Here is a 13,989-nt window from a genome sequence, read left to right as displayed (position 1 = left end):
CCTATTTGCAAATGGAAGAAATGAGGCTCAGAGACCTGAGGTGGCTTGTTCTGGTTTGAACCCAGATCTTCTGACCCCAGGACTCTGGGCTGACTTGTTGCCCAGGGTGGATATTGAAGGAAGCTGGTTAGTACTGTGTTGATGGCACTCACTTGGAGAGAGGATGGGGACCATATGTTGTCTCGTCAAGGCCTGATTCCCATGCTTCTGGAAGAAGGGCCTGTCAGAGTAATGCCAGTGTGCAGCGAGCTGCTTAACATTTTCAAATAGTGCAAGCTCCAAAGACCACTTCAGTAACATCCTCAGCCCCCTTATGAAATGCCACATGAATAGCGGTGACACTTTGTACTAAATGAGCAATTCTGTAAAAATGTTAAGTAAAATAAAACAAAAGTTTCTTAAGAAGTGTTAGGGGAATGTAGAGATGCCATTTCGACTGTTGGCCGCTATCTCTTTACTCTGCAGCCCAAATGGGAGCTGAAGGCGGGGAGGCAATTTCTTGTGTTTTTGGAGTTTTGGTTATTAATTTGGGGACCTAACTAGGAGCATTAGTAGGTTACCTGGAACCTTGGCTTTCTGGAGACACTGGGATTTAGAACAAAGATAGTAAGTGCCTTAACAAGTCTGGAGGCAGTGCTGACTGTGGCTTGAGGTCTGCAGGGTGACTCTTTTATAGCATTCTGAGAGCTGTATTGAGGAGCCAGAAGGTCTAGAGTGGCAGCTGCCGCCAAGCATACCAATGAGAAGAGCCTTGATAGAGTCCCTCCGTGGGCTTCAAGACCGGATACTTTCCTTACATTTTAAGTTGTTTCTTCTCCTCTTTATAGCAGGGGCCAGATAAGAGCTAGTGCTGACAGAGCAGATCTGTCACACTCTCAGCATACCAATATCACCACTGTCAGAAAAGCAGATTTATCAGGCTGCTCCGACCTCCACTCTTGAGCACCATTCACATAACTCCAGAACTTCTTGCCATGCCAAAAAAATGGCTGTGCTAAATAAATTGGAACCTTTATGTTTAACCAGCCAGAGTCACTGTTCACATTATAGTCAAAGTCTGTATGAATGGAAGAATTAATCTTGCAAAAATGTTGCAAGAAACTGTAGGACTCATTTACATTTCGACTAGCCCTGTCTGTGGCTGTAGGTGGGCTCTTCCTTCTAGTGAGCTCAAATCAGTCTCCGGTTCTCCCTGGTCCTCATTCTGTTCTCTTACCAAGTCTCCTGTGTTGGCTGTCATACTTCTTTAGGGCCTAACCCAAGTCCTTCCAGCCCAGGGCTTGTGAAGACGTGCTTGTTTACATGGATGGTTACCCATGGCCCGTCTTTATGGGACTTGTCCTTCCCTGCCATCTTCCACCCGTGCTCCCTGGTCCTCTCACAGGTGAGACTGGCTGCCATTCAACCTGGAGGGCTGCTCCTGGGAGGAAGAGTGGGATCTGAAAATAAAGGCTAGGTTCTGCTCTACCTCATTTGCCGAGTTACTTTCTCAGTAGTCTGAAATGCAACAGAAGCCCTTGTATGGAGGAGAGAGAGTTTCTGTGCTCCATTGAAACCAGCCACCTGGCTCCCGGCCGGGTCACCTCCATTACTGCCAGGGAGCAAGGTGGCAATTCAGGTTTAAGAACAGGTATTTCAGGGGATTTGTCTGTGCCTGCTAACTTCATCTTAAGATAGGGTGATAGGACATGAGATTCTTCATGGGTTTTACAAAATCAAAAGTCAGGAAATGGGGCAGGCTGGGGGCTTTTGGGCTGAGGGGTTAAGGACAGCAGGAAAAGTCAGAGGACTTTGCAGTCTCCCAATGGGTGGGGGAATCCAGCGTTCAATAGGCAACCTCCATTTGGTGAAGGTGAGCCTGTAGTGGTAGAAAGAGATAAGAAAGGTGGTGGGTGCAGGAGCACAGGAGTTGACTGTTGTGGGCACGTCATTTCCCCTTTCTGGGCCTTTCCTCACCCGTGGCTTGATGTAACGAAACACAGCCTGCCCTGCTGGGTGTTTAGGCAGATTGAATGAAGTAGTCCAAGGACCTAACTCTTCTTCCTTTGCCAAAAAGTGCTGAACCAGAAGCTCTGCCATTAGCAAGCTGGGCGAGTTTGATCAGAAACCATCGAATTTTAAGACCTCAGTATTCAGGAGGCATTACTACTTTTTAAAAAATTTATTTAATTATTATTTATTCGGCTGCATCGGGTCTTCATTGCTGCACATGGGATCTTCGTTGCGGCATGTGGGATCTTTAGTTGCAGCATGCGAACTCTTAGTTGTGGCATGTGGGATCTAGTTCCCTGACCATAGATTGAACCTGGGCCCCCTGCATTGGGAGCTTGAAGTCTTAGCCACTGGACCACCAGGGAAGTCCCCCAGGAGGCATTGCTTTGATTCATCTCTTTTCTCAATGTATTGAGTCCTTTTTTTTTTTTTTTTAAATTTAGTCTTCCAATAACATCCCATAACCCACAATCTTCATTTCCTTTTGCATAATATAGGAATAAAAATATCTGTGCTGCCTACCTCAGTGGGTACTTGGGAGGGTCAAATACAATAATGAATGTGACCACACTTAAAACTTCATGTAAATGCAGGAAATGGTGGTGATGGTGCTGTGGTTGATAACTGTTTTTAGCAAAAAGGGCAGCGTCCATATTAGGGAAGAAAGGTTGAGGAGCTGCCTCTAGGTCTGATCAAATGACAGCTATATTTTTGTCTACTTTAAAAAACTATCTTTCTTCTAATGTTAGAATGTGAAAATCATCACAGTGCCTACACCTTCCAGCTCAGGATTCATTTACCCAAGACCCTGGGCTTCTTTAAGCTGGTACAAGTTGGGTGTGGGGAGCCCAGCAGTTGCTATTCAGGTTGTACAGTGTATATGAAGGCATTGCTGGATGCCGGATGCTGCTCCAAGCACATAGAAGATTTGCTCTTTGCTCACATCTACAAGAGATTCACCAGGCTGACCTTGGGATAGGACCAAAGGCTGTTTGGGGGCTACTGAGTGCCACACAGGTGTTGTCATTAAGAAATTTGGCCCTGGGCATAAGGGGAAGGAAGGAGGTGGGGAGGGAGAGGGAGTAGCAGTAGATGCTGCTGTTTTTCAGATGCCTCGTCTTTAGGGACTTCTGATCTTGACCAGGAAGCTGCCAGCCCCACAGACTCCTAAGGGAAAGGGACAGCAGGTTATCATGCAAAGAGCATCGAATTTAGAAATTGAAGACCTGGATTCATGTCCCAGTCTTATCACTTATTGACAGAGTTATCTTGAGCAAGTCTCTTAACCTCTCTGAGCCATTTCCTCATTCATAAAACAGGGGTCGACGGTGTTAATAGTTAAGATGTGTAAGAAAGGGCTTTGTAGAGGTAATCGTGGATAGGAATTATTGTTATTCCCATTATGGGCAGAGCATTTTTTTTTTTTTTCCTCTAGGTAGAAATGAGGCAGGCTTAGGTAGAGTGTTTTCAAATTCCCTGGTGAATGGAGATGGCTAAAAGAAACTGGGTGCAAATAAAGCCTAACCCATGAACACAATGCAAGGATTTCTGAAATAGGTGTTATGGGGGCCTGCTTCTCATCCTTATCCAGACGCTCTTTCCTCAACTCTATTTTTTTGGGAAGAACAGTCTGCTGCCTGCCAGATGAGGTCATAGGATTCCAAGGGCTTTGCCTGGAACCAGGAGCTGGGAATTCGGAGGCTGGCAGTGGTTGGGAGGGTTGAGAGGGTGCTAGGAGTGGTGTGCAGTTGCAGGACCAGGGAGCAGACTGACCTGATGGCTCTGCCTATTTCACGTAGGGCTTATTAGGATTCAGGCTGCTCAGACCTCAGTGCCAGCTTTACCCAGACACCAGAGCAGGACGCTCTGACAGCCCCAGGGCAGAGTAAGGCAAACTTTGTAAGCTTAGAGGTTTGTTTTTTTTTTTAACCTTTATGCTATGCTCATTTAAACCTACTAATCTCTGGGGTGAGTCAGGGCCCAGTTTGGGGACGGGGCTGATATCTTAACACTATCAAACTGAGGTGATGTGTTGACTCTGACAAGAAAAAGCATTTTAACCGTCTGTATAAGGAGCCTTAAAAAATGACCATGCCCTTTGATTTAGTAATTTTACTTCTGGGACTTTAACCCAAGGAAATAATTTGAATTGCAGAAAAAGCCCATATATGCAAAGATATATTGATTATAATAGTGGGGGTGGGGTAGGGGAAGCACCTAAAATGTCCAGCATTAGAAGAATGTAAATCTTTCTAGAATGTAAGCACTGCGGGGTAAGGACTTTTTTGTTCACTCTGTATCTCTAGCACCTCAGACAGTACGTGGCACACAGATGGCCAGTAAACATTTTTTGAACAGTTATATGAAAAAAAATTTACATCTGTATGATAAGACTATTATTCACCTATTTCAAATGAAGACATCTTAATGACATAGGAAATTTTCTGTTAATTGGATGTGAAAAAAGCAGGATACAGATTTCTAAATACAGTAAAATCATATTTTTTTAATAAAATGATAAAAAAATAAAAAGCTAGGAAGGAGAAGATACCCAGGTTTATCTCTAGGTGGTGAGATCATGGGTGACCTTTTTTCTTCCTATATTTTCTAAAATTTCTAAAATAACTATGATTTCACGATTGAGAAAAACATTTTAACATAAATCATATTCTTTAAAGAATAGAAAAAGGAGGTTAGGTTAGTTTATTCGTGGATCAGAGCAGCAGCCTCTAGAGCCAACTCCTCCTTCCTTTCAAAGAACCAGGCAGCCTTTATGAATACACAAAACACCTACACACTTCGGTTGTGTCTGTCAACTCGGCGTGGAAGCTGATCCCTTCTCACTTCAAAAGGGTGATAGAAACTCCACAGTGTTGAAATTGTACAGGTCATGTTGCAGAGACATGCCCATACATTTATATCCCATCACTGAAGTGAAGACATTTTGTAGTAGGGAGAAGAATTTTAAGAAGATAGATTTTTCTGGGTGGGTGTTAATTCTTAGGATTCTTTCCCTGGTTCATGGGTTTTGGAAGCTGTTGAAAGTGCCATCTGCTTTCCTTCATTCTTGTTTTCAGCTCATGCCATCTTAAAGTAACTTTTCGCTGAGTGAGTCAGTTTGTTGGAGTTAGCCCTTCATGGACTGTCTCTCTAAGATACAGTGCTGTCTTGGAGGCAAGACTTGCCTAGAATTGAAATCCCCACGTCTTGGGTGGGCTTTGGCGCCTGAGCTGGAAGGTTTTGGGTTTTCAGTGCAGCTGGGTTATGGAATGGTCTCACCCTGGGAGGAGTCTGTGTTGACCGGGGGTCCTCAGACATTAATGACCTGTTGTTGTGTCTGTGAGCCTTTCCATTCACAGGACTTCTCATTCATTATCTCTCTTTCTCTTTAGCCATAATCAGCAGACCACCGCCTTCAGGCATCCTGTGAGTGGGCAGTTTTCTCCAGAAAATAGCGAATTTATTCTTCAAGAAGAGTAAGTACATTTGTATATTCTCCTTTTCCAGGCAGAGCTTGGGAGCTTAAAGGCATTTGCTTAAAACAAAGCTTGTTGGACTGTTTTCTCTCTCAGACATAGGGGCTTGGCGTGGATTGTTTGATTCAAGGTGAAACTCGAGAATTTTGCTTGTCCATCTCTAGACTCCTCTCAGCGGGTAGATATGGAAGCGGGGAGATGATATGGGGATGTGCTGTGATGGTTATTGTCAGAGCCTCTTCAAAGCTCCCTTGCCCCGAATGATCCCTTACCCCTCGAGCATCACCTAACACACTAGCTGTGCTCTGAGAGGACCCACTCACCTGTTGTGAGAGTACCTTAAATACAGCCTCAGGTCCAGCTGAACCAACCTCCTGAGGAGGCCTCATATAGGAGCCCAAAGCCAGGGCTTAGAAGAGAGGAGGGCTGGTGGCACCCATTGTCCCTGAACATCTTGAGTCCTTTCTGCTTGCTTACCCTAACACGGGCACCTTCTTGCCCCTCAGTCCCATTTCACCAGGGCCTCTGGGGTGCTCAGAGGTAGGTTGTACCACCCAGGGCTTGTCTGCTTAAAAATGCATGTACAGCCCATGCATACATTTTGGGGAGGTGTTCTCCCAAAAACGAAGGCAGAGAAATGTGTGCAAGTGTATGTGTTCCCTTCTGATCATTTGAGACAGTTCTGTTTGAAGAAAACAATTCTGTCCGAGAAACTAATAGAGACATTGGCTTTAAGTGTTTTTCTTTTTTTTTCTTTAAAAAAAAATATATACACACACATACATATATATGTATGATGTGTGTGTGTGTATATATATATGTATATGTATATATATAATTTTTTTTGTGGCCGCGATAGACGGCTTGTGGGATCTTAGTTCCCTGACCAGGGATTGAACCCAATCCCTCGGCAGTGAAAAATGCGGAGTCCTAACCACTGGACCGCCAGGGAATTCCCAAGGGTTTTTTTTTTCCCCCTTCAAATCATTTTTCTTCTGTTCAATCACCTAGATATGTTCAAATATAATCTTAAATTATCAGTATTTATATTTTTACAGCATTTCCCTCTCTCAGTACTTAAACTTTTAAACTAATATGGAAAATTTCAAACATATACAAAAGTAGAGAGATACAGTAATAAATCCGATCTATTCATTACCCATCTTCAACAGTTTCCAAAACATGGCTGATTTTATTTTATCTATACCCTCCCCCTCACCCCTGGATTATTTTGAAGCAAATTCCGAACATATTATTTCATCTCAATAGTGTTTTCAACTTAGAATCATTATCCAACAGAACTTTTAAAACTAAAAATCTGTAATTATGATCATACTGACATTCCTTGCATGTTTACTCTGTGCTGGGGATTTTATATGCATATCTCATTTAATACAATAATCCTGAGAGGTAGACCATCATCACCATCTTAGAGACGAAGATACTAAGACCCAAAGAAGCCACGTCACTTGCCCAAAGTTGCCTGGCTAGAAGTAGAAAAGCCAGGATGTCATCCCAGCCTGATCTCTTTTTGGTCAGGTCTAACGCTTGCCCTAGTCAGAAGCTGTTTGCTCAATTATTTTGGTGCTCGTGGCCCACAGGACATGACAGCCAGACTGTGGGGCTTGTGGGGGGTTGGGGGGTGTTTGAAAGCATTAATACTATTAGAGAAAGAGGGGATGCAAGGTAAAGATTGTCTTGTCTCCTACATTGAAAAAGACCTGCTGTGTAAAGACAAAGCCAGAATGTGGATTCTCCGAATTCCAGCTTGGAATGAGTTTGTTTATAGAAACCTGAAGGTTAGAAGCTCTTGGGAGGTCACTGAGTTCAGCCCCCTTCCTTAGGCATCCAGGAGACACGGGCGCCTGTCATTATTAAAGGTCTGGATGTAGAATCCATCAGAACATTTAGCTTGAGAAGTTACCAACTTTAATAAGAGCTTCTGGAGAAATGCACACTTTCCATCACTAAACACCTCTGTCACACACATCCTTTTTCTCATTGTTAACAGAAGACTATCCCTTGACCACTTCTGAGAAGGTAGCCTCTTTATCCTACCAAAATATCTCTGCAGCTAATCTCAATTCCATCCAGTTTCCAAGGAAAAGATATTCCTTCTTTTCAAGGGTCACTTTTTCCCTCTAGATCCCGTTTCCTGAATGTCATAAGGGGTGCTTGCTCTTTTCAGATGATGGGTACAACTATATGGCCAGACATTCCTTGCAGCAGACAGAATGTGCTTTAGGCATTGAGAGGAAGGGACGATTCCTATGAACTGATGTGGTGATTGCTGCACTTATTCATTGAATACTTAGTCAGTGCATACATGTGTCAGGGGCTATGCCAGACTCTGCAGTTATAGCAGCAAACAAGACAAATGTCCTGTCTGTGAAGAGCTTACGGTTGAGTAGGGAAGATAATTAAACAAGAGATCACAAATGTGATAAATGTTCAGGATAGAGGGAACATAGGGTTCAATGGGAGTTGATAAAAGAGGGTTGTAACCTGGCTCCGGGATTGTGGAAGGCCTCTCCATGCTGGGAAAGGATGTTGTTTAAATTGAGACCTGTCCAGTCAAGGTGAACAACTTGTGCAAAGACCGAGAGGGGAGAGCATGGGGGATCTACTAGTTGAGTTAGAATGAAAAACGAAGAGCACCAAGTGGATTCTGGAGATACTTGGGAGGTAAATTTGACAGGACTTGGTGATTGATTGGCTGTGATGGGGACGAAAGAGAGGGAAGACTTTCTTGAAGTGTCTGGCCCTAAACTGGAGGAAGGGGGAGGATGAAGATAAGTGTGCACAAGTGTGAGGGTCATTCACAGCTGAGGGAAGTGTGACCAGCCTTGGCAAGAAGACTGACATGTCACTTCCCAGAACTTCTGCTGCCAGTGTCCTTGTCCCCACGGTGAGCCACAGCTGCCCCCCACCTCTGCAGGAGACCCTCCAACGCTAGCAGAAATAAGGCATTACCCTATACATCCACCAGAGGGCAGACAGCGGAAGCAAGAAGAACTACAATCCTGCAGCCTGTGGAACGAGAACCACATTCACAGAAAGATAGACAAAATGAAAAGGCAGAGGACTATGTACCAGATGAAGGAGCAAGATAAAACTCCAGAAAAACAACTCAGTGAAGTGGAGATAGGCAACCTTCCAGAAGAAGACTTACATGTAATGGAGGTCTGTGAAGGAGAGATAAGGTTGGAGAGGGAGGTTGCAGCCAATCATCCAAATTGCTTCCTCCTGAAATAGACTTGGCTTTTCCTCCAGGTAAATCCTGGGGGAACTCTGGAGGGTGAGTGAGGCATGATTTGCCTTCCCAGAAACCATTTTTTAAAACTGTGCTAAGGAATATGATTTCCACTTTGTTCCCTTAGAAGAGCTTAATTTTGTTGTGTAATGTGTTATGTGGTGAGAAAAAAAAAGGCTGAGATGACCGTTTGTGTCTTTATATCAGCTCTCAGATTAATGTGTTGGGTAGAAAAAGGAAAACTGGCTCTTTTCTTTTCCTTCTCCAAAGGTCTGTTAACGGTCACATTGACTCCTCTCGCCAGAACCTCTGCCTCGGTTTCACCACTTCTAGAGCTGTGGTTCTCAAAGTGTGGTCTATGAACCAGCATCCCCTGGGAACTTGTTAGGGATGCAGTTCTCAAGCCCCACCCCAGATCTACTGAATCAGAGATTCTGGAGGTAGGACCCCCATAAACTGTGTTTTAACAAGCCTTCAGGTGATTCTGATTCTGGTAACAGTTTGGGAACCACTGATTTAAACAACCTGCTGTTCCCATCCCTCCTGAATTACTCCCAGATTCTTCTATTTATCCTTAAGTCTCCTCCAGATAACCCATCATTCTTTGGGCTGCAGTGGCAATCTCAGATAGATTTTAGTCAGATAATCTTGGGATTCCTTATCCTGTGAGAAGAAAAAAACATTCTCCATGGTGACTTCCTTTAGAGCATTACTGATGTGAACAGATAACCCATCTCCCGCACTGCTGGCAGGTGGGGCTCACCTGAGCTGTTTGGTATACCAGGTGCATGCCCACCAAAAGATTGTTTCCCATCTTACTGATTAGAAGCATGGAGAAGAGAAATAATGTGAAAGCTATGATCTGGTGGATCTAGAGGACATAAACTCTGAATGTTCTAGTTTCTGTTTCAGTAATACAGGTTCAGTCAGGATAGTCTAGGGTCTGCTCTGGTAGTAACAACGACAAATAAAATCTCAGTGACTTAGAACAATTAAGGTTCTCACTTTTGCCCCATGTGTCCATCATAGGTCCCCTGAGGGGTTCAGCTCTGTCACCTTTACTGAAGGACCTGCATCTCTGTGCTTCCATGATTGCCAAAAGCCAGAAAAGGGAAACTTGGTGAATTGTGCACTGGCTCTTTCACTCACATCTCATTGGCTAAAGCGAGTCACATGACCACTCCTAACTCCAAGGGGGCAGGGAAGTGCTTTTCTACCAGGCATCTGGGAAGGGAATCAGAAATATTTGTTGGTCAGCACTAATGACTACGCTTAATAACCCACAGTGCAGATTTATTAAGGGAAGCAGGGCCTTTTGAGACTGTCGCTGACGAGCATCTTTTGTTGCATGACTAGCACTTGTTTTTTCATTTCACCTTTTCTGTTATGCTACTGAGTTCTTTGTCAGAACCCCCAAGGCGGGTGGGTATCAGTCAACAGGTCCTGCAGCCTTGACCCCCAGGGGAGACCCCTGCATACCCAAGCCAACAGGCATGTGGAAATCCCTCTTGGAAGAGCTGATATAAGCCCAGGCTGCATTAATAAAAATATAATGTGGGGCTTCCCTGGTGGCGCAGTGGTTGAGAGTCTGCCTGCCAATGCAGGGGACACGGGTTCGAGCCCTGGTCTGGGAAGATCCCACATGCCGCGGAGCAACTAGGCCCGTGAGCCACAACTACTGAGCCTGCGCGTCTGGAGCCTGTGCTCCGCAACAAGAGAGGCCGCGATACTGAGAGGCCTGCGCACCGCGATGAAGAGTGGCCCCCGCTTGCCGCAACTAGAGAAAGCCCTCGCACAGAAATGAAGACCCAACACAGCCAAAAATAAATAAATAAATAAATTAATTAATAAAAAAAAAAAAAAATATAATGTGTAGAGAAAGGGGGGGAATAGTTCTGGTATACCATGGTGTTTGTGGACTACTTCATTAATTCATTCTGAGTTTATGGAGCCCCAAGGACATGCCAAGCCCCAGACGCTCTGATCTGGGTACTAAATTTCAAGAGGGATGTTGAGCAATTGAGATATCCCTGAGGAGGGGAATCCCCTTATGGAAAGGGGTCTGGAAACCCTGTCCTATGGCCGATCATGTTTAGTTTGTAGGAGAGAAGATGAAGGAGGATGTGCTGTAAGTCTTCAAGAAGGGCTGGCAGGTGGAAGTGGGGTATGTTTATCACGTGGCTGCCAAAGGCAGGCATCAGATCAGTGAGTAAAAGTAAAAGGCAGGCAAATTTCAGCTCAGTCTCTAATTTTCTAGGAAGGAGATTTTCTATCATCCCTTGTTTCAAGATCTAGAATTTCATCTTTAACATTAAGTGAAGTAATCTACTTCTTAGAATAAGAGTTGGCTTTTTCCATTAATAATAATATTGATATTATTATTATTTGTATAGCTAATACTTAGAGCCCTTATGATTTATTATCAGGTACTTTTTTAAGTGCTTTCCATATATTAACTTCCACAACAGTCCTTTGAGGAAGATAACGTTATTATCATGGCTACTGAGGCACAGAGAGGTTAAGAGTCTTGCCAGAAGTCACACAGCTAATAAGTGGCAGAGTTAGGATTTGAATCCAGGTAGTCTGGCTGCAGATGCTATGCCTCTAACTACTACACCTACTGCCTCTCATTTCAGTGGTCTTCAGGAGACATTCCCCTTCCTTGGCTGTACTTAGGCATTAATGTGTTGACTAAGTAGGCCACTGCTACTTAGAAGTTTTAATTGTAATTGTATTTGCAGTAATGAAATTTGATCTAATAACTTCACACTTGCTTGAAAGGTGCCAGCTTCCCTGGTAGTCTCTTCTCCAGAAAACATCCTCAAGCCTTTTTACAGGGCTTCAGTTACAGTGATTGGATCATTTGGTCTCTTCTTCTGAAGGCCTCTTTCCTGATTCTCAGTGATTTTCTTGAATTGGGAGCTTGTGGCTTAAAGGGCCACACCCAGAGGCCCTCATAAAGGCGGAAGCCTTGGCACAGAGAACTCCCTCCCAGGCTGTGATTTTGTTGGTTGGTGCCGTGCACAGGAGCATTTTCTCCTCAGTGCTGGGATGCCCAGGAAGCCGCTGACAGACGCCTCTGCAGCTCTTGGGGAAGAGGACAGAAGCATTCCGGAGCCGTAAGGCTGGCAGCTGACTGACAGCAGGCTGCGTACACTGATCCCCAGGCCCTGTCAAACATTTGCTGATGAGGTGGGGCCTAGTTGAGAGAGTATGCGCTCTGGAAGTTCAGAAGCCTGCTCTGCTCAGAAGCCAGCTGCAAGGCCCCCAAGATCGCCTTGGAGTTTCCTAACTAGGGGAGAGGACCCTTGCCTGGCCTGTCTTTCTGGGCAACCTAGGAAGTTTAGCTTGTTCCCTCCATTGAGGTCTGAGCAGCCCTTCGTTTTCTCACTGGACTGCTTAGAAAAAAACCACAGTTGGAATTGCCTAGAATTTCATGAGTGGTGTTTGGAGGATAAGACTTTAAAAGATACTATCTTGGGCTTCCCTGGTGGCGCAGTGGTTGAGAATCTGCCTGCCAATGCAGGGGACACAGGTTCGAGCCCTGGTCTGGGAAGATCCCACATGCCGCGGAGCAGCTAGGCCCATGAGCCACAATTACTGAGCCTGCGCGTCTGGAGCCTGTGCTCCACAACAAGAGAGGCCACGATAGTGAGAGGCCCGCGCACCGCGATGAAGAGTGGCCCCCACTTGCCGCAACAAGAGAAAGCCCTCGCACAGAAAGGAAGACCCAATGCAGCCATAAATAAATAAAATTTAAAAAAAAAAAAAAAAAAGAAAAATATCACCCAGGAATCTGAAAACAAAGACTAGATTCCAAAATAATTACTGTGAATGTACAGGGAGCATATCTCTTTAAAAAAAAAAAAAAAAAAGATACTATCTTGCTGAAGATTAGACTTACCGTCCTGACCTTTGACCTCTTTGGGGGTTCACTCTGCAGGCTGCAGGGCAAGACTCTCCAAGGCATATGCTGATTATGCCTGAGGGTGGGGTATCTCCTGCTGCTAGAGATGGCTGTCTCCCGTTCCTCCTGCAGTTTCAAGTTGGTGAAAGCTCGCAGTGAGAGATTAAGAGCCCAGGTTGGCAGAGGGGGTGCGCTACAACTCTGAGCTCGGAGAAGGAGTCCGTCCTGTAGCTCATCTGCTGAGCCCCGGGCTGTGAGGCTGATGTGTTGCTGTCTGCAGCTGATACAGCCAGCACCTTGTCTTTCCAGACTGGCAGTCTTGGGCTAGCTTTGCCTGTTGCATTTGGTTGCCATAGCAGCAGAAAAATGAGGAAAAACGGGAACACCTGGCAAGCAGATGCAGAAACTTGACTGTTCAGTTTTCCTTCCTGGTCTAAGAGACGGTGTTGGTGACAATCACAGGTAAGGGAAGAGGTGATGATGGTGTCCTTAGTTCATTCAGACACCTGGGTGTTGGCTTGGCTTTTGATGTTGATGTTTCGAAGGGCATTGGCACTGGGGATGCATTCGTTGCCACACAGCAACCACGTCTCCGGCTGTCTGTGCTGAGGAAGATGCTGCAGTGGTGGCTTTGCTGTGTGTGGAAGGGAAGCTGCTGCTTGCACAGTGATTTTTGTCTTCCTGTGACTTCCCTCCTTGTCCTCTTCTTTTACCTCCTCCTAGTCTTGGAAGTACCCAGATCTCCATTAGAAAAGGCTATTTTCTAATGTGTAAAGTGGCTGCCTGGTAATCCAGGAGGAGCAGATATGCTAGAAAAGGGCTTGCCAAAGGCTGGGGTTAGAATTGTAGCATCTCTGAAACAGCAGAACAGAGGTGAAAAGGACAATAGAGGTCAAAGTCTGGTTCTCCCTCGGCATAGGCAGAGACATGGAGCCTGGACAGCAGAAGAGACTGGACCAGGCTCATACGGCAGAGCGGGACTCAGGCCAAATTCAGGACAGTGCTTGGGTTTGAAGGTGGGAGAGAGGAGCCCTCGAAGCTCGCTGGCTTGTTTTTGTGCCAGGTGAGGGGTGCCGTTTGGGCTGGTTTCCAGCTCCCGAGGTGGTGTGGAGTAGGGGGAGGAACGGGAGCTTGTGTTCAAGAGAGGAGTTGGGGGAGAAGGGGAAGGAACGCAGAAAGCCTTAGTTGAGTAATGAGGCCACAGTTGCTGAATGAAAACCCCTGTCAGACAGCCTCCCCCGGGGTGTTGGGAGTGTGTACAGGGAGCGTTGGTGGTCCGTCTGTGTGTCTCTTTCTCTGGGAAGAGGGAGTGTGGAGGTGTCTGCCTGTTTGGGACAAGAACTTTGTTTTATTCCTGCTTT

At 45.3% G+C, this 13,989-nt stretch overlaps 1 protein-coding gene across 8 annotated transcripts in view; it reads left to right on the top strand.

Moving 5' to 3' along the window:
* PLEKHA7 (pleckstrin homology domain containing A7) overlaps positions 1 to 13,989 on the top strand; it is a 213,660-nt gene that overhangs the window by 119,696 nt on the left and 79,975 nt on the right. For all 8 annotated transcript variants that reach the window (XR_009702219.1, XR_009702216.1, XR_009702217.1 and 5 more), the window contains one exon: positions 5,385 to 5,468. Coding sequence is in view for 1 of the 8 variants with exons in the window: in XM_061201502.1 (XP_061057485.1) it covers positions 5,385 to 5,468 (84 nt within the window). In the remaining 7 variants the exon portion in view is untranslated. The remainder of the gene's footprint in view (positions 1 to 5,384; positions 5,469 to 13,989) is intronic.

This window comes from Eubalaena glacialis, chromosome 10, assembly GCF_028564815.1.
Source record: "Eubalaena glacialis isolate mEubGla1 chromosome 10, mEubGla1.1.hap2.+ XY, whole genome shotgun sequence".
Lineage (NCBI taxonomy): Eukaryota > Metazoa > Chordata > Mammalia > Artiodactyla > Balaenidae > Eubalaena > Eubalaena glacialis.
This window is presented reverse-complemented; position numbering and strand designations above follow the sequence as displayed.